General features: G+C 46.0%; 1 protein-coding gene across 3 annotated transcripts in view; it reads right to left on the reverse strand.

Annotated features, from left to right (window-relative positions):
- CHCHD3 (coiled-coil-helix-coiled-coil-helix domain containing 3) overlaps positions 1–20,646 on the reverse strand; it is a 203,808-nt gene that overhangs the window by 81,473 nt on the left and 101,689 nt on the right. For all 3 annotated transcript variants that reach the window (XM_044428690.1, XM_044428700.1, XM_044428681.1), the window contains exon 5: positions 5,199–5,282. In XM_044428690.1, coding sequence (XP_044284625.1) covers positions 5,199–5,282 — 84 coding nt within the window. The remainder of the gene's footprint in view (positions 1–5,198; positions 5,283–20,646) is intronic.

Raw genomic sequence — 20,646 nt, forward strand, 5'->3', positions numbered from 1 at the left:
TTTGTCTCTATGTGTGAGAGGTGCTAAAAAATTGAAAGTCCAAAGACACCTTCTTGAACACCAGCATAAAAGTTTTTGATTTCTTCTTCAGGATCTGTTGCTAGAACATACACTTGAATTATGGTTATATTAATAGGTTTCCCACAAATTCTGGTTGGTGTTATTTGTTTGGATTTTGCATTATAGCTGCTTACTACCTGTGCCAACTCTTGCCTCAGCCACTCCATTTCTTCTGGGTTTGCCATTTCTGGAGTAAAACTGTGTTTTTTCTGACTTGAAAATGTCCCATTCCAGGCTAGCCTAGTCTGCTCACACCACATACTGTGATGCTTAACCATTCCATTGCTTGTTTTGTAGTTTCCCGTTTGCCTTGATTCATACTTCTCACATCCCATGTTCCACCAATATGGTGTTGTGCAGCAGTGGATCTTCCATTAGTCTCTGGGCATGTCAGCCTGTAAAATTCCTTTCCAACAGCACTTTTTGTTCTTGTCTTCTCCAGTAGCTGGTTAAGTGCCTTCCAAACTGGGAATCTCGTCCTCTGGCAGTAGCTCTTGTGTCATTTTGGACTGTTTTGGTGAGGAACTAAAATTTAAGAGCATCAAAGAGGCAGAAAAGACTGCATCTGTTACATATTTATGTACATGTATGCATTTATAGGAGGACTGCAGGTGGCGCAGTGGTTTAAACTGCTGTGCTGCTGGGCTGGTTGATCGAAAGGTCGCCGGTTCAAATCTGCCCAATGGGGTGAGTTCCCGTTGCTCCGTCCCAGCTCCTGCCCACCTTGCAGTTGGAAAGCATGCAAATGCGAGTAGATGAAAAGGTGCCACTTCGGTGGGCAGGTAACAGCGTTCCGTGCACTTCGGTGTTTAGTCATGCCGGCCACACAACCACGGAGACTGTCTGCAGACAAACGCCGGCTCCCTCGGCCAGGAAACGGAGATGAGCACCGCCCCCTAGAGTCAGGCATGACTGGACTTAATGTCAAGGGGAAACCTTTACCTTTACCTTATGCATTGATATATAAATAAGGACTGATCTGAGGATGCTTACATGCAGAACGTGGTTTTGCACGGTATAGTGGGGTCATTTCCAGGCTCAGTAGTTGGCAGGTGGCATTTTGCAGGTAGCCACTGCACCGTCCTCAGGACTGCCGGTTCCAGTCGCCAGGGAAGCAAACCCGAGTCAGTCACTAGTGACTGAACATCCAACACATTCGAGGTCTGATTGAAACACAGATCTCTCCCAGCTCTGCATCTGGTGGATTATCCACGTTCAACGGCATATCCACTGAATGACACTGGCTCTGATTAGGCCCGTTCCAGCATGTGCTTTCAAACAAGGACGATATGCTTTGCCCCAACGGCATGCGCATAATTTTGAAACATGCCAGGCCAGGGTGTCTGTGTGTGGCCAGGGGTGGGGGGGTGGGGGGGTGGAGGGAGAGGATACCTGGCAATGACGGATTGCTGGTTCTCGTCAATATTTAGCATCTGTACTTTGGAGATGCAGTAATGACACGGCATGGTGATGAAGCGTCTGAGAGCATTTTGCGGAGGTCTCCTGCTGAAGGCAAAGCGAGTGCTCCCATTTTAAGCGTCTTCATTATTTCAATCTATTTTCCCATTGATTTGCCATTTCCTATACAAGAATGGCAATTAGCCCACTATGGGCTCCAACTGCATTAGACCCAGCCTTTTATACTATGAGCTGGCAGGTTTTCATTCAACATTAAGAAAGAAAGGCAAACCTACACCATCCCATCCTCGGCTATTGTGCCTAGTACTGAAAGCTCGCAGGACAGCTCTGATATCAACGTGAATCAGGAGAATTGGATCATATTTTCTCAGGGTCTGAAAAGGAAAATGTCCCTTTAGCACTGATGAATGAATCTCTCTCTTGAAATCTAATGTGGGAAACTCTTAAATAACGAGTTTATAGCCTGAGCAGACATACTGCATGGGAAGGTTATTCTTTACCTCCTTTGTTAAGCTGTTCCATCTTGCTTAGCTGCCATAGGTTGCGCAATAACTCACAACTTATATGCCATCACTGAACTAAAATACTGGCAGCTGTTTGGGGAATCACTTTCCTTCTTTCTTTCTTTTTTTAAGTATCAAGGGTTTTGCTGGGGGTTTTTGTTTTTTGCACATAAGCCATATTTATGGATGACTGTTGCACCCAAGAACAGAACTGTTTATGTTTTAGCAGAGCAGCTGTCAGTGATACGGAATCACTTTGTCCGGCATAATCCTCACCAAGGAACGTGGTGCATCTTCACTCCAGCCTCTGAAATATTTTTAAAATGACAGCCGTCATCTGGCAGTGAATATGTATAATAACTCTGTTCTAGACAGAGCATCCTTCGCTGACACTAATCCGTTCTGTTGTCATCTTCCGTTATTATCAATGACTGCAGAGGTGTCTCTGCTGCAGAGGAACGTGGATATGAAAAGTGCTAATTGAAAAAAGAAAGCTAATAAAAAGAGCCAATTAATTATACAGAGGTGCTCCGACTCTTAGAGATGCGATACACACAAACGCCGCCTCACAAGAATCAAGGTGCTTTATTGAGGAATCGGTTTAGGACTGAATCCAGTTTTGTTGCCAATACGATCCATGCATGCTCCGTTGCTTTATGTTTTAAGAAGCATCCGCGCTCAAAGGCACAGTTTCTCCTTGGTGTAAGTGGGGACACACACCTCCATCACAGCTCAGGAATCACAGCATGGCAGGGCCACAGTCTGGTGGCAGAGCACACATTCTGCATGCAGAAGGGTCCCGATTCGGCCCACAGCATCTCAAGCCAGTGTGGTGTAGTGTAGAGCATGGGACTGGGACTCAGAGGATCTGGGTTCGAGTCCCCGCTCGGCCATGGAGCCAACTGGGTGACTTTGGGCCAGTCACAGTCTCTCAGCCCAACCTACCTCACAGGGTTGTTGTTGTGGGGATAAGATGGAGGAGGAGAGATAATGTAAGCTGCCTTGAGCCCTTTGTAGGAAAAAGGCAGGATATAAATAAAAAATAAAATAAAATAAAAGCCAGGGCTAGGAAAGAAACCCTGGAGAGCCAATGCCAGTCCTCAGGGCCAGTCCTCACGAACTGAATGGACGGCTCAGAATAAAGCAGCTTCCGACGTTTCACTAACCACTTTTCACAAGGAAATGGAGCAAAATGCATATGGCACCTTGACTTAATTCTGAGAATGCCATCCATTTAGGCAGAAGTGTATAACCGTATGAAGCGCTGATGCAAAACGGAAGTGCTAGCTGCTGAAGCGAAGGACTTTCTCAACACCTGGAATATGCCGTCTCTTCTGCTCTCCTTGCCTTTCCAGAAGGCACAGTTACCTTTTGTACGAAGTCTGAGTGATCTCCTTAGGGTTGTGACACAATCTACCCATAAGTTGCCACGGCATCTGGGGACTGCCTCTTATCCTGCTCAGCTGCCACCCCCAGCAACAGTCACATCTGGACACAGCTGCACGGGCACGAGGGACCTCGAGATGAGGATCCTGCAACTTCCCCTCTTGGGGGAAGCTGCTCTTAAGGTTCGTCCAAAAGATGCAGGTACAACGCAGCCACCTGACCATTGCTGGGATCTTCCTCTTTCAGGGATGGTTACTCCAGGCCAGACTTTAGGTCCGTTACTAGTTTAGGAAAACCAAAACAACTTGGCACAAGGGTGCCTGCAAGCAAGCCGTCCTCCTTACCAATTGCCCAGTCAATATGGTCCTAGAATGAAAAATCAACTGGTCCCACAGGGACCTGTCCTGAGGTCCATATAAAGTCCACTCAGAGCGGAGCCTTCAGGGCACTCACTCCCTCTCTGGAGACCTCACAGCCGCACGCTGATGTCAGGCAGGCACCAACACTGCATTGTCGGCACCTGCTAAAGACATTTCTATTTAAGCAAGCCTTCCCCCAAGTAAAAGACCATCCATGATCCTATTGGCATAATATGATATTGGCATGATATGACTGGAAATATATTTTATATGTAGAGTGGTTTACAAATGTTAATAAATAATAAAGTAGGCATATGTTAAGAATCCCCCATAACAGACTTCAGGGATTCTGGCTGATATTTTACCATACTTTCTCCTGGCAACAAATTTCCCTTTTTCCCTGCTCACCTTCCCTCCCTCCCTCCCTCCCTCCCTCCTTCCTTCCTTCCTTCCTTCCTTCCTTCCTTCCTTCCTCTTTTAAAACTGAACCAGAGTAAAAATTCTATGAAACTCAACACTTAACCTAATCTGTGATTTTTAGCTGGTTCTAATCAAAATACAGTGCTTCCATTCCTATGACAAGTGGACAAGGCAGAAGGGACAGCCCCCTTAAGTTCTTTAAAGCAACACTGGCCCTCCAGCGTAAGAAGTATTAGGAAGGAAAAGAATACTCAAAATGTCCCGTGAAAAATACCCAGACCAAAGTGGGCCACCAAGTCTGGCCAGCCAGGCAAGCTGAGGCAGCCCCTACCAAGCCCGGTAATAATACCCACACAGCCAGTCCCGCTCTGCCCAGCAGCCTCCAGGCCCCCAGCCCAAGCAGTGGCAGGGTCTGGCCCAGCAGCAGAATGATGACCTGGCCCCAGACTCTGCTGCAGCCGCCAGTGCTCGGAAGCCTCTCTCGGTGCGTGGCTCCTGCCTGCTCCAGGCTCCTGGTTCCGGCTCCAAGGTACCCACCCCCTTACTGTGCTCTCTCGCCAGCTCCTGACCTCTGACTCATTCTGACCTTGTGTCCTTGTTTACCAGACCGTACCTCGCCAGCTCGACCTCGCCAGCCTCCCAACTTTGACCCTGCCTGCTACTGTGACTTGGGCTCTGGCCTTGCATTCCCTCGCTTCGCTGCCTGGCCCTGGTGCATTTGTCTGCTCCCGGCCACTCGTGCCCTGTACTGTTGCAAGCAGTGCAGGGGAGTCCAGTGGAGCAGAATACTCTTGGGCAGAGGCGGATGGGAAGCCAGCTCCCGCAAGTGCCCCTTCTCTGGCTGAGGAACAAGGCCAGGTCGGTCTCCTCCGGGATGCGATGTTCTTCCTGGGAGGCAGAGGATGCAAGGTGCCTTTGGTCCCTGGGCTTATGCCAGGGGCTGTAGCCCACTTCTCATCCAGACCGCACAATTCGAATCTAGTCCCAAACTGAGTGCCTAACAGGAATTAACAGCAAAACCCTTCATTAAAAAGAGAATAAGCTCTCTCACCCTCTCTTCCAGGCGAGCCAGCTGCTCTTTGTAGTATGTTTCATGCTTCTTCAGCTCTCTGTCTTTCTCTTCCAGCTGCTTGGCCTAAAAAAAGCATCACACACACACACAAAAGAGAGAAAACTGGATCAAGGAAAAGCAAACTCCAGCAAAGCACCAGTTTGGTATGAATTATGCCTGTTAACCCTTACGTGGGGATGAAAGCTGCAGCCTGTTTGGTTCTGCCAAGGCTTTTATGATGATCGTGATGGGAGTACTGAGAAAGTTGGGTGCCCGCCCTCTGTATTCCCCCGTTCCCATTTTCCATAAATGGTATAAAAGCAACCTGTGGCACAGTTGCTTTTATACCATTTATGGAACGTAGTGTTTTAGTTCAGATCTGAACCCTGCCTCCCGTGCACTCTCTCTCCTGGTCCTCGTGGTCCGCAGAAGGGCCCCAGGGCAGCCCCCTCAGGGGCAGGCGGGAAGCTTCCACAAGCCTCCCTTTCTATCTGTAAAGAGCATGTCTTAAAACGTTCCCAGGCAGCAGTCTTCCCCGGCAGGGTGCCATTCATCTGCCAACGTGGTGCAGCAGTTAAGAGTGCGGGACTGGGGCTCAGGTGACCTGGGTTCTAGTCCCGCCTCGGCCACGGTGCGTCCTGATTGGCCTGGGGCCAGTCGGACTCTCAGCCCCCCTACCCCACAGGGTTGTTGTTGTGGGGATACGGCTGAAAGCAGGAGGATTATTTAAGCCACCTTGAGCTCCTTGGAAAGAAAAATGGTAGGATGTCAAAATAATGTATTTTTTAAAAAATAATGGGATAATGCAGCAAAGCAACACCAAGGGCTGAGCTGCGGCAGCATTCTTGTCAGATTTTTTTGTGGGGGCAGCCACTCTCGTGGCCAAGCAGACGGCAACACTCCCTTCCCACCATTGAGACCAGCCCTGTCCAAGCTGGTCCACTCCCAAGGTGCAGGTACAGGACTGCCGCTCCCACCATCTGCAGCCAGCGTGGCCACGGGGCCCGGGACGGTGGAGCTGCGGTCCAGCACATCTGGCGGGCACCCGGCCCCTCTACAGCGCTGGCACTGCTCTGCGGCAGAGACCGAGCTGCGCTTCGCTTGGCTCTGCCGGCCAGCTGCCAGGGAGGGGCAGGAGCAACGCACCTGAGCTCACCGAGCTTTCCCTGTTCGAGCCCCCTGGCAGCACCTGGAAGGATGCAGGGGATTCCTGTCTGAAATGCCCGTACCCCATGCAGAACTACAGTTCTTCGTCAGCGGAGCAGGACAAGAACTAATGGTAGCACCCAAAACTCCGGTTAGGACTGCACTATAGATGTGCATCCCAAGGAAAACAGGATCATGAAAATCCTCAGGAGCTGGGTGCCCACCTGGCTCATTATCCTGTTAAACACCAAGAGCTCCAGGAGTTATCAGGTAAGTTGGGGAAGCTTTAATGTTTGTGATGTAGGTGCAGGCGAAGCAGGTACATCCTTGCCTGTTTTAAGCTAAAGCATTAGTCTTTCATCTCTGAATAATATTTTTGCTTGCAAACAGTTTCCCTCGCTGCTGATCAAAGAGGCATTTTTACTCCCTCCCATCAGCCGAGCAGGCTGCACGGGAGAAGGGAGGCTTGCAAAGCACAGTCCTTGAGCACGGAATGATTATCAAGGGGTCAGGAAGAGGACATGGAACATTTCATGTCTAGGATACCAATGAAATCTCAAACCTGCACAGATTAAATATATAAATAACTAGGGTCTTCTTTGCCTTTTTTCTTTTAAAAAATCTACATTCCCCAAATAACAATTTGGATAATACTAAATACTCTGCATAGAAGCACATTAACCCTATGCTTGAAACTAGAAACTGAAAGGACTCCTTCTGCTAAATTCAATGGACTGCCGGAGGTAAAGGAGATTTTTCTGTGTAAATGAGCAACCTGATAATTTGCCAAATACACATATCTACATTCTATCTAGTACCTGCTGAAAATAGTGTATCTTTTGGAAGCTTCGCTGTATCAGCCCTGGGCAATTGGTTCTTCTTTGCAGTTTGGTTCTTGTGAGAATGAAACAGAGCCAGGACAGTGAGCAAAGGAAGAAGAATAGAAGATAAAGCTGTCCGGTGTGCAAAGCCCTGCTTTTTTTCACTTAGCCTTACAAGCCATCATGTCAGCTACCTCTAGAGGCAGCCTTCTCCAACCTGGTGCCCAACAGATGTTTGATGATGATGATGATGATGATCATCATCATCATCATCATCCTGGCCAATGGCCATTAGCCACACAAGCTAGGACTGAAGAGAGCTGGACTCCAATGCAACTGGAATTGGAGGCTGGGAAGGCAGTTGCATGGGAATGATCAAAGACTTTCCCTCCACATGTAAGAAGGAAAGCTTGGAAAACATGAAAAATGCAGCGAATGCAAAGCTTAGTTTTATACATTTGACAAACAGTGCAAATAATACTGTTTGTAATAATAGTGGTAAACTGATAAAAATATCATTAGGAAACCTGATTTAAGTTGGCCTTTTCAGTGGCCGATTTAAGTTGCAATTTTAAATCAGCTCCTGACTCATCTCACCTATTTTTATGCCACTCCTCAGCCACAGGTCTCCCATTTTAATTACCTTAATTGAAATCCATCTACCATACCCCAAACTGACACAGCCACATTGTCCTCATCTAAATCAGCCTTTAACCATTGGTCCTAGTGGCTAGTGCTGTTGGTAGTGGTAGTCCAAAATAGCTGGAAGACATCAGGTAGATTTAGATCTTTGCTGACTTCCATAAATCACATTGCTGAAGACTTTGTCCTCAACTGGCACATCCCACCAGAGACGGGGGAAAGAGCATATCAGAACCTGCACAGTTGATCTAAGGGGTGCATGCAGCAAGCTGAGAAGCGTGCTTAAGATGGAGAGTCTATCCAGGGTTCCCTGCACTACTGGGGAACTTCCTCTCTCTTCTCCTACAAAAACCGCCCTGAAGCTCTAGGCTTTCACTGATAGAGAGTGCTCATGGCTAGAGCAGCATCAAAGGTCTACCTAACCCAGGGACTGGCGATGGCTTCCTATGTGCATGCTGGGGGGGGGGGGGGGGGGGCAGTCTTTCCAGGCCCTGTAACATGAGGTCTCCTAATAGGAGCTGTTGGGGACTGAAGCCTGGGCTTCCTCTATGCACAGCATATTCTCTACTAATGAGCCTTGGGCCCTCCTATAAAATATGCAGTCTACTTTGCAATGCCTTCTGGAGTCAGGTACAACCTATTCTTGTTTGGGGAAATGAAAGAGGTGCTGTAATTCTAGTGTTTGGCTTTTACACACCTCAGGAGGTTAAAAACTGCCTTGGTTTGTGGTGGCTTGGTTCTGACAGTGTTGGAGAATTACTGTATGAGGGGGCTCCGTCAACGGAGTAAGTGGCTCAGAGCCTCTCCTTCAATGATTTGCAACTTTGGCCCTGCCTGCTCCACTCCCCACATGGGCCTTCGGCTCCTGGGACATCACTTGTGACAGCTTCTGTTTTCTATGATGTGTGCTTTACTTTTCTCATTGCCTTTACTGAATTCTTGGCTGTACTGCTTACCTTAATTTCCATTTCCTGGAAGCATGTAAATCCAGAAAACAAAGCCATGAATTCATTTTGAAAAACAGGATATAAATAAAGCCATAAAACGTGCAAGACACATATTAACGCCCACAGCTATAGACACATAGATATTTTTTCCAACAAAACTGGGAACAAAACAAAAATTTCAACTTTGGTTCAAAAATTAATAGGCTATTTTCTAAAGTGTTTTAACACATGAAAGGACAGATTAGATAATCCCAGCATTGGGGGTCTATTGCAGAAGGTAAATTTATTTATTTATTTATTTGTAATTTTTGTATGCCGTCCCATTCGCATAAGCCTTGGGATGGCTTCCAACATTATGAATACACACACACACACACACACACACACACACACACACACACACAAATATATACATGCATACATATATAAAATCTGGAAACATCCTGGCACAAAATTATAAAACCAATAAATAAAATCAGTGATTATTAAAATATCGTTTAAATAAAAAGGTCTTGGCCTGGTGCCAAAAAATGACGGTGCCAGACGGACCTCTCTGGGGAGCGCATTCCAGAGGTGGGGCGCCACTGCAGAGAAGGCCCTCCTCCGGGTACTCACTCACCTGATGTCTTTCACGGAGGGCTCCCAGAGAAGGGCCTCTGCCACCAATCTCAGGGGGCGGGAGGGCAAATATGGACACAGGCGCTCCTTTAGGGATCCAGGTCCCAAGCCGTTAGCAGAGGTGTGGCAAAAATGAACACTGACTCATAGGAAGGCATTTTGAATTTGGTCCCAATTTAGGGCAAACTTTGCCTTTACTTCCCTGCATTTGTGTCTGCCTGCTATTACTCCATAAAAGATTTTCAGATTCTCCATAATTTCACAAATAAAAATCGGAACACGCTCAGATGGGACCACCCTGCATTCACATTTATTTTGTGCATTACAAGATTTCTTAAATTTCCATTTCTTATTCTAAATCTGCAGGAGATCTCCTGCCAGTCCGTGAGAGGTCCGCATCCTGCTCGCCACAGGGGCTAGCTGCATTCCACCACCTCGTCCTTGGTTGGCATTGCATTTGCCCAGGGTAAGCCAGTGCAAGCAGGGAGGCTGGGGAGGGGAGAGACGGATCAGGGAGAGCCGCACTTCAGTATTTTGTTCTTTTGTTGGCATTTTTTGTTGCTCGGTTTCTGGTTGTTTAGGAGAATTTTCATTTTTTTTGGAATTGTCTTTGGAGACCAATACACAGAATGCAGTATTATCTGTATGGGGGGTTTTGTTTCTGCCTTGGTGGTTTTCCTGTTTTGGCCAGTTCCCTGCTGTGGAAAGGTTGAAAAGCACTGATATGGACGAAATTCACGATCCAGTCTGATTTAGTCGCAAAGACAGTAGTTGTTCTTCAGTTCAAGATATATTAGACAAACCAGTTCAACATAGGATTATGGGGACTATAGTCCAAAAGATTTTAAAGACATCAGGTTGTCTTGCCCCAAGTAGGCAAATGTGAAAATCATGTAACATGTTTATGTTATTACAAAAGTACAGTATGTGAAATGACTACCCATATGCCTTGCTGGTCCAAAGCCGCATCTGTGCACATGAATAATGACAGATTTGGGAGAAGCAGCTGCTACATGAAGAACAGAAACTCTAACAATTCACACTAATGAACAGTTTAAGAGGCATCTCCAAACCTCCAGCATGGAACCAACAGGAATGGTATTTATTAAGATCAGGTTTGACTGGAGCAGGACCAGCCATAATACATGGGGAACCTCAAAAATGAATGGTTTCAGAAAACTCAGTCTCTCTCCATTCCCTTGCCAAGAGAGAGCTCAAGGTCATGAAGTCACTAACACGGAAAATGGCAGGAAAAAGTCACAAAGCTATTTGAATTTCCAACATTTACCACTCCAGGAAATTTAAGAGCATAACAAAACAAAGGAAAAGGTCAGGTATGCATAGTAAGTGACTAGGGGAGGCTGCAAGGTAGCTAATCACAAACAAATTCTCCTGACTTCAACAGATCAATTAAAAGCAATTGCCTGAACCTCTCTCAAGGAAAGCAAAAGCAGCAAATTAACAGACTTGCTGCTGTGGAACGAGAAGTGTGCACAAGAGAAAATTAAAGGATTTCTAAACTTTGAAGAAGTAGAACACACAAACACACCCCATTTATAAACTTGTAAGACATAATTCTAGCTCATTCCTCTGTTCATCACAGAATAGCTCTTTGCTCGATTATTCAGCTCTTGCGGAAGGTGTGCACTGGTTTTCTGCAAAAACATTAGGTGACGTGTGACCTGCAAGGTTGCTCACTGGTGTTTGATCAGGGATGATCTATTCATACATGCAAGGCTGCAGGGGTGAAGTGATGGATATGAATGTGTGAACCAGCCCACACATGAAGCCCTCTCTTTCCCCAGCCCGTCCACAGTTTGCTTCTAAAGAGGATATGGGTCACTGCACAGTAGAAAGCAAGAAAGATACCAGGGTGGTAAGATGAGCATTAACATACAGAAACCAGATCCCAGTGAGCACCAGACTTAATGCATTTGGGAATTCTTAGCCCAGTATAGTATTCCACAGATCCGCCACAATCTGGATGACGGAGCAGGGTTTGAGGGGCGTTGTAGTGCATGGAATCTTAGCACCGGCAACCTGGGTGTTGCAACTTTAAGAAGCTGTTTAGCATTTCTTAATTTCCAAAGCTACACAAATCCATAGGAATCGCGAATTGCTCCTCCATGGGGTAAAAAGGATAAACTGGGGAAACAGTGAGAAGTCCATACGCAGTACAGAGAGACTTCTGTCACTGAAGGGTGATGAAGAGGTTTGTGGGACTGATGCCCTGCGAAATGTTTTTGGATTAGTTAACTGGAGTTTACTTCAGACTTCAGACTGGAGGAATCAAAGGAGAATCCACAGATATGGAGGCCTGCATGCACCATGGGTGTAAGACATGTGACCTGATAACTCTCCACCTGCACCATTTACAGTATTTTTCATAAATATACAGACTGTATTACAATAAAAGAATAAGAAGAGGCACCAATGCTTAGCCTTGTTTTGTAAATCACTTGAGCAAGAGGAAGTCAAGTCTGAAAAGGCAGCCTAGTCAACCCAAAATGTGGCCAAGAAGCTGCAGGTAGGTTGGAGTAACCAGGAAAGCTGGAACTGAGAAAATGAAGTATTGTCCTAGATGGACCTTTGGTGTGATCCAGAAGGGAACTTCTAGGCTCTTGGGGCTGAAGGTGCCAATGCAGAGCACCTGACATGAGTGGGATGAGGCCAGTGACTAGGTCGTTTCCAATGACATTTTACCAAGGAGACCACTGGTCCTTCGAGCTCAACACTGTCGACCCAACGGGGAGTAACTCTCCAAGATCCTTCCCAACACTTCTGTCAGAGTTCCTTTTAACAAAAGATAGAATTGAACCCAAACCACGTAAATGTAAAGTGGTACTTGGACACATCCCAAGCCTTTATTATTATTTATTTATTTATTAGAACATTTTTATGCCGCCCCATTCGCCGAAGCCTCACGGCGCTCCTGGTTCATAGCGCAGTTTCTTAGCCACTCTGCCAAATTATGCCTGATTCAGCATCAGGAGTATAGAGTCATTAATCCCCAGTGCAACAAACTGGTTTTGTGACAACCGAGAGGTACGGGTTTCTCCTCTGTGAGAGAAACTGCAGGAATGGCCAAATACATAAATAATTCACATGAGCAGTATCCACCAAGTGGCCAATGACTTTTTATTTTCAAAATAATGCGAAGCAAGCAACAAAAAATACCAAATAAAAAAACACGGCAACATTTATACAGGAGACAGCATAAATATGCCACAGGCAGAGAATTCGCTGTTGATATATACACTGGCTAGGTAATACTGTATTTATGGAGCTGCAGAACATGATCTCAGTGAATATCAATTAGCTGTAACAAAATAATTAACAGTGGCCATGTATTCAATTAGCTGAATGTTGCACTTTAGTTGTAAATGAGAAATCACACAAGGTTCAATGCTTCTTTTTCTGAGTAGTTCTAATAAACATACAGATCTGAGAAACACCTTGCAGGGGGAGGTCCCCTCTGAAATTTTAGTCTTAAATTCTGAGATGACCTGAAACAAACCTATGTCAAATCGGGTAGGACAGTAAGCACGGTGAAGGTCAATGTTGGAACTGATTTTGCCTTACCTTTGTTGCAACAAGAAAATAAGGATGAATAGATGGATGGGATGCATGGATAGATGCACTGGGTGGGCAGGAGGGGAGATGCGCTTACAACTCGATGCTGCAGCCCCTCCCTCCAAAACAGTAAATTTGCCATCTTGTCCTGCATGGCAACTGCCCAGCTGCAAAGGGAAGCTTTGCCCTTTCCTCCTTCTGTGCAATAAATCAATGGCTTCATCTCAAAGGAGGAACTTAAGAGGCCAAGGTGTTACCAAGAAGCACATAATGACCAAAATCTCTTTTACTTTTCTTTTTCTAAAGCAGTCAGATCTGGGAACTACGGAAACAATGATGAAAAGCCGAGCACCAAAAAGGAAGACTCCTTGTAGAAGACCAACTTCCTGCCTGAATACATCTCAGGAACCATGTTTGAAGCGTTTGGCTTCATGATTCTCCAGAACTAAGCCTGCAGCCAAACTTGGGGATGTACAGCATCCCAGTCCCAGTTTCAGTATAGCATGCTAAAAAGAAGAAAACTAAAGTAATCCATAGGGAATGGGGACTCTTATCTGGGAGGTCTGGGTTCAGATTCGGCTCTGAACTCAACTCTGAATTGCCGTATGTCCCAGTGTGATCACAGTTCCTCATCTGAAGCCCTTCTCCAAAGTGGGGAGATGGCCAGGAGAAGGGCCTTTCCTGCAATAGCACCGCACCTTTGGGACAAGCTTCCGTTGGAGATTCGCCAGGTGACTCTTCTCTTCTTTCATTCAGACACCAAAGAAAACCAAATTTCTTTCAGCAAATACTGTGAACAAGTTGGTTGGCTTTCACAATGGTTTACTATATTGGTTGCATGCTGCCACTGCCATGTTCGAATTTTAGATGCCAAATAATTTTATTTATTATGATGGCTTTAATTTGGTTGTTTACATGGTTTTATTGCTAAGCAAATGTCTGGGTGTATTGCTTTATTGCATTATTTTATCATTTTCTTCATACTGAGTTTTTATAGAATTGTTTTAATTGTTGGTACTGTGTGTATTGTAAGCCGCCCAGAGTGTTCTGCCTCATGGATATGGGTGCAGCATATAAATGCAGTAAATAAATAAATTTACTGCAGCTGCCCCAAGTCATTTCCTAGGGGAGAAAGCTTCCTGCATACTGTCAACTCATCTTCGCTTAGAACAGCTCTACGTGGCCCTTTAGCTGAAAACGGCTGAGGGACTTAAAAGCAAAGCTAAATGCATATGCCACATTTCACTAACACAGCCCACCAAGTAACCAGTCGCATCACCCCATCCTCCAGTCGGTCCCCAGTGCAGGACTGCATACTTTCCCATCGTTCCCCCAAGCCCAGCAATATGGGCCCCAATACAAGCAAGCGGCGTGAGGCAGAACACTGGCCTGACAAGGCAAGGCCTCCTGCTCCCAGCGCTACTTCCGAGGAAACCCGCTGACAAGGGCCAGCGCAACAACACCCAGGGGCCACCTGGACCGTGGCTGAGGCAGCATTTCCTCTGCGCAACTCCCTGTCCCCCGCCTTCCTGGCTAGACGGTCAACTCCTGTTTGTCTGGAACCTGCTCCCAGCCCCAAGAAACAGCTTCCCCGCCTTGGCGGTAGATGGGGAACCCCAGTCTCAGCCTTGATGAGGACTGGACAACAAGATCTGTTGTGAAAAGTACAAAGCATTTTAAACGCCTTGCTGTCGAAAATCTGTTACGTTCATCCGGTATCTTCTTCAAATAGAATCCAATTAAGATGTCTTTTTTAAAAAAGCAACAGATAATAAGATATATCTGAGAATTACCTCATCTTACTTAAAAATATGATACTGTGTTAAAAACCATTTATATATTATCAGAGTATAATGATACTCTGTTATGATATTCCTGTTATCATCCCTGCATTGCCTAGTTCCTAGGAGATCAGGTTTGCCAAGTTGGATAATTTAGATTCTTAGTATCTTGGATAAGAGGCATTTCAATTTTCCCCATTCGCTCGGATTTGCGCTCTCCCGCACGCATGCTCTGTCTTGCACACAGACAGATGGACAGACACGGAAATACGAACAGTAGGATTGGGTCTGCTTCTCTTAAGGGAAGAGAACTCAGGGCATTCCAAATTCAGACTCTGGAAGGGAGCTCGATGAAGACAAGGAGGGTCGGGACAAACCACGCACTAAGATACGGAGCAAGATTGACGAGCAAGATTAGCCAATCAGCGGCTGAGAAGCAAGCCTCCTCTGGTTGCGGGGGTCAGGGGGGTGGGTCCATCAACTCAGTGGCTTGTGGCCAAGCCAAACACGCACATACATACATACATCCTTGGACATAGGGTTGTGTCACCACAGAACAAATCGATCTCCAAAACAGGAGAAAACACGGAGTACGAAGGGATGCCAATTAAAGGGGAATGTTGTACATAGTTTTACACCCTTTTCAGGTTAGGTGTGTGTTTTTTTTTAAATAAGTTGTATTTGAAATTATAATCCTAAAACAAAACAAAACAAAACAAAAAACACTACAAACAACATCCATCATCAAAAACATCGAGCCTGCTGGGTCAGCTCCCACATCCTTCTTTTTCCATTTATGATAACTTTAAAAACATATTTAAATCTATGCAAAGTCCTGTTTCTCTAGCCAATAATAAAAAAGAGTCCCAAGTTTGATAGAAACCTTTTCAGGTTAGTTTTGACCCCAAATAGGGTTTAAACATTTAAAACATAATAGTACGGAAACATCATCATCATCACTATTAAGCTTTGGAAAAATGGGGGGTTTTTTACTTCTCATTCATTAACGTCCATCCAACAAAAACCCCTTCATTAGATTCCGTTGCAGCGCTTCCATCTATGCTTGCTAAGGCATTTCTAACTCATTCCCTGAAGGAGTGAAGAATGGAGGGGTGGTCAGATGAAGGATGAAACAATCTCTCTGCCAGAACGGCTGACAACTGACATGCCTCATGTTTGTACGGGGAATAAAGATCTGTCCATCACGACCGACTTGACAAGACTGCGCAATGCAACACGAAGTGACGAAACAAGGGCTTTTTGTACTGAATAAAGTGAAAGGCCATGAAAGGTGTTTCTGGGCCTTCCGGCAGTGTACTGAGCTTAAAGGGAAGGTTAATGTTAAAAGGAGGGTAAGGAGAGCAGCTGTGAAACACCCAGAATGCAAACCTCTAGCCCAAAACCTGCTGGTGGGGTTGCTTGAAAGAACAGGGTCAGGAAATGCCATCAGGTCCCTTACATGAGGCTCACTTTTTGGGAGCACGGAGGTTACAAGGAAGTCTGAGTAAAGCACAGAGCGGGGTGTGCGTGTGTGCGGTGGGGGTGAATTGAATAACGAGGCATCGAGATCTCTTCGGCCAACTCCCAATCAATCTTCTTTCATCTACAAAACAATGCCACAGTTTTAACTGCTGCAGTCCGTTCATCAACCACGGCATCTCGCTGGGTCTTGAAGTTTCAAACAAGATTAATCTGAATGGCACTGATCCGTCCCTTCCACGTGCTGCGGTGCTGCTGAAGACCTTCCGAATTCCCACCACGTGCCCCTACCTCTTCTTGCCCTCTCCATCTCCCCACCCAAGCATAGGAACGGGCCTGCATTTGTGTGTATGGCAGTGCTGTGATACTGTGCGGTGCTCCAAGATTAAACTCGATGGGATTTGCTTTCCGTGATGAGAGAGAAAGGAAATGGGGACTCCGAAGGGCAATAAGCCAACGAAGTCGCAGCTCACACAACTGAGCAGCCCACTGAGGCGCATTAAAGTCATGGCTGCCTGCTGCACCTCTGCCGCCATTTTGAATATTCGAGCTGCAGCAACTCCCCAAAACCCTGGTGCTCGTGGGTTTTTTCTGGAGTCTGAGTAACAAACCACAAACAACTTGAAAACAATGCATGAGTTATGGGTGGCTTTTCAAATATCCCCACAAGCCACCCTCTCCTGGTTTGGACAACATGACAAGCTGTGGTCTCAGCTTGAACTGTGGTTTCAGTGCTTAAATATGTCACTTTGGGTTATTCTCTCTCTCTCTCTCTCTCTCTCTCTCTCTCTCTCTCTCTCTCTCATAATGAAGGGTGATTTTAAAAGAGCATCTGTCTATAACAAATTGGACACCCACTCCTCCAGTGGAAGAACCACAAGTCTTGCTAAACATGCTTAGTGTGGTATCTGGAGGGCACAATCTAAACCAGGGAAGGGGAGCCCCCAACTCCCAGAGTTCCCCCATCTGGCCTGCAAAGGCTTGGGCTTCCCCTGCAGGTTATCTCTCCTCATCCCCCAAGCCCTTACCTGCACAGACCCTGCCCCACTCTGCTAACCCCCTAACTGCCCCTGGAGCCTAAGACTTTAGCTCCTGACAGCAGTTTCTGATCTGATTTCATCCCATGTCTGCTCAACAGCGGGGAATAGATTTAACTATCCTCATCAAATTATTCCCCTGGTTCGTATGCTCTGGCTTCCTCTACAGGAGAGGTTCCTAAAACACGCCTCAGAAAGTAATTGCAACAGCAATGACTATTCAAGCCCAACCTTGCTCCAGCGCTCTGCCTCCTCATAGAGGCCATCAGTCTGCTAAATGGAGATAGAATCAAAAGGAACAGCATGCAATTGTAAGGTCAGGAAATCTGGATACTAAAGAACCACGTACTAACATCCAAAGAATGCTGCAACATTCATTTTAGGCATTTTAGCATCCAGCTATCCTAAACGACAGAGCCCCGAGTGATTTCAGGAGGAAGAGAAGGCTCATTTGCCGATTCCTAGATTAACGCCTAAGTTAGCTTTCCAGCTTGTGGCGAAGACAGGAACATGTTCTCACCTTGACATTAAAACCAAGGAGCTGCTAACCAGTTACAACAGCAGCACTGGCATGAACAGAGGCACTTTCAAGTGTCCAGGATGAGAAACGAGGCATTTTGCCAGCCCTCAGATGACAGCAGCAGCTTCTCGTTGCAAGCCACACCGAACATCAAGCCCGTGTGACCCAGTGCCCTCTTCCTGTGGCACAACCACGAGGAGGCAGTCAGAAGCTGCCCAATTCATGTTGTTATATTAGCATTATATCTAAATCCTACAATGCAATTAATCTTGATTATGCATTGCAGAAAGAAGCCAGCTTTATAACCCACGGTTACCAGAGTTAAGTTTAACTGCAGTCTGTTGGGCTCAAGCAAAATAGCGAGCTGAAATTAAACACAAATGCCAAAGAAAGCTTCCAAACTCCCCTGCAAAGTCAAGCCAGAAAAAGCCCAAGACTCACTCCAGGTTGCTCCCGTGACAATAAACCACGGTTTTCTGTTACAGCCAAATACAACCCATGAATAGCTGAATGGCTCGTTCACTGACCTTTGATGTGAAAGACCTAGTTTAAAAGCAGGCACTTCCAGCAGAACACGCTCTATTTGCCAGCGTGTTGCTGCCTTTTTTTTTTTTTAATGGCATCAAAATTTGGAGACAGGTGTTGGTTGCTAAGCTTTTGGTGAAAATTCAACACAGTGTTTTACAGTAAGCCACAAAAGTAGAGGAAAACAAAATGTTTCGTTAAAATATAAAAGAAATTAAAATATTAATGTGTATGTGACAGGGTTCAGTCTCCATAATTGCCAAGGCAAAGGTGACCTGGCCTGACCCAACCCATGGCACCCTCTTTGCAGACTGGGAATAGTGCTGTAGCAAGAGTCTAAAAGGTCAGATGTTACTCCTTGTTCTTCCGATGCCCTTCAGCATTAAGTTTCTGCCAGCTTTATCACTACTAATGGACCACCTAATAGCGTCTAATAGGCTCTTTTAAACATTTAGATGGAACGATGGAAAGAACTGTGCAGATTGAGTAAAGCAGTAATAATTGAATGTAAGTATATAACCCAGACTGCATGCAATGACATGTAGCCTTCCTGAAATGAACACATGAAACTCTTGTATTGGCTGATAGGATATGAGCTAGTGGTGACTCACCAAAAAGATCTTGAAGTTGTGGTGAGCAGCTCAATCAAGACATCGGCCCAGCAAGTGACAGCTATGAAAAAGGCAAGCTCCGTATCAGGAGTAATTAAGGAGGGAATCAGAAAGAGAACTGGCCATGTCCTACAGCCGTTATAAGAATCCTGCATACAGTTTGGCCACTGCACTCAAGAAAGCCTACTGCAGACTCGGAAAAGGTGCAGAAAGGGGTAGCTGTTAACGATGAAGGCGCTGGAACACCTTCACTTGGAGAAAAGCTTAGATTGTTTAGGCTCTAGGCTGTTTTATTTGAGAAATATTTGGGATTAATTAATTTAGAGAGAAGTGAACATGATGGCAGTTTATAAAATTATCCATGGTGCGGAGAAGACCTTTGCTCCCCTCTTTAGAAACCAAAGAGGTGATCCCCTGAAGAAGTCTAGTGGAAGACTCAGGAAAGACACATGGACGTCCTTCACGCAGCACACCTATTATAGAATTATCTGCAGGAAGTATGTTGGCCATCAAGTTTGATGGTTTCAAAGGGGACTGGACAGTCCTGAGGGCCATAGGTTACTTCCAGAGGCAGAGTGCCTTCATATGCCACTTTCTGAGGAAGGTGGGTAGGAGAGTGGGGCTACACTCAGATCCTGCTTGTGGGTTCACACAGCGGCCAGCTGATTGGCCACTGTGTGAACAGAATGCTGGACTTGAAGGATCCTGGATGTGATCCAGCATAGATCATCTCAAGTCTGTTATGATCACAATTATCCAAGGTCCCAGGGAGGAACCCTTCCCAACCTAGTCCTGAAGGATCCTTCCGGTGACTGGAAATACCAACGCTTAAGCCCAGGATCTTCAGGCAGGCGCTTTACCACCAGCAACTGATGGCGCAAATCGGACACTGATGCCCGAAGAGGCACATCCACACACCGGTGCATGGGGCACATAATTCCTGCCCCTCACAGCCTTCACTATCCATCCTGGAGCCCTTGCACCAGGAATAATAAAATGCCCAGCACATTCTGAGATAAGACTAGTACGCAGATTTCCAATACATGTGCCAAGAAACGTGCATGGGCACCCCCATATTGCGCAAGTACAGGCCTTCCCCAAGGGGGATATTAGCACCAAAGAAAAAGGGCTAGAGGGACGGTCTTCACATTTCACCACTTGCTGTGCACCTGTATCTTTTGTGCCACGTTCTGGACGGTTCTCAGGGTTCATGCAAATTCTGCTGCAAGCCTGCAGTCGGCCCCACCCAGGAGCCGATGGGTCCAAATAGATACCGATCCGGTATGAGGCTTCCAGTCCTCCGAGGCTTATGATATGGCCCAGGGAGGCACACTGAACTAATTTTACTCCTACCTCCACTTCTGAGAGGGAAAGAAAAAAAAATAAAATCAACCTGAGGACATCCATACATCCAGAGAGAATTTAAAATTACCTTTGCCTTACCAATTTCACCCCAGCAGGAGTTCTCAGAATTTTACAGAAGACTACATCTGATGATTTATAAATATTAAATATATTTTAAATTTTAAAGTATATATTTTGGAGTGCAACAGATCACCATTCAAATTATCTAATGCAATCTATCACAGCAGACAGTCATCTCCTGGAGGCAATATTCTTGACCTTAGCACCACAGTGGGAATGTCTGATCTTTCAGGTGCATCTGTGCTTTTTCCAGATGTCCAAGAGAGTCAAAGTACTCCTGGAAGTTTGCAGTGGTCACACTCTGCTCAATATGAGGCAGCGAA

Source organism: Varanus komodoensis, unplaced genomic scaffold, assembly GCF_004798865.1.
Source record: "Varanus komodoensis strain SLA01 unplaced genomic scaffold, ASM479886v1 scaffold1, whole genome shotgun sequence".
In the NCBI taxonomy this organism is placed as follows: domain Eukaryota; kingdom Metazoa; phylum Chordata; class Lepidosauria; order Squamata; family Varanidae; genus Varanus; species Varanus komodoensis.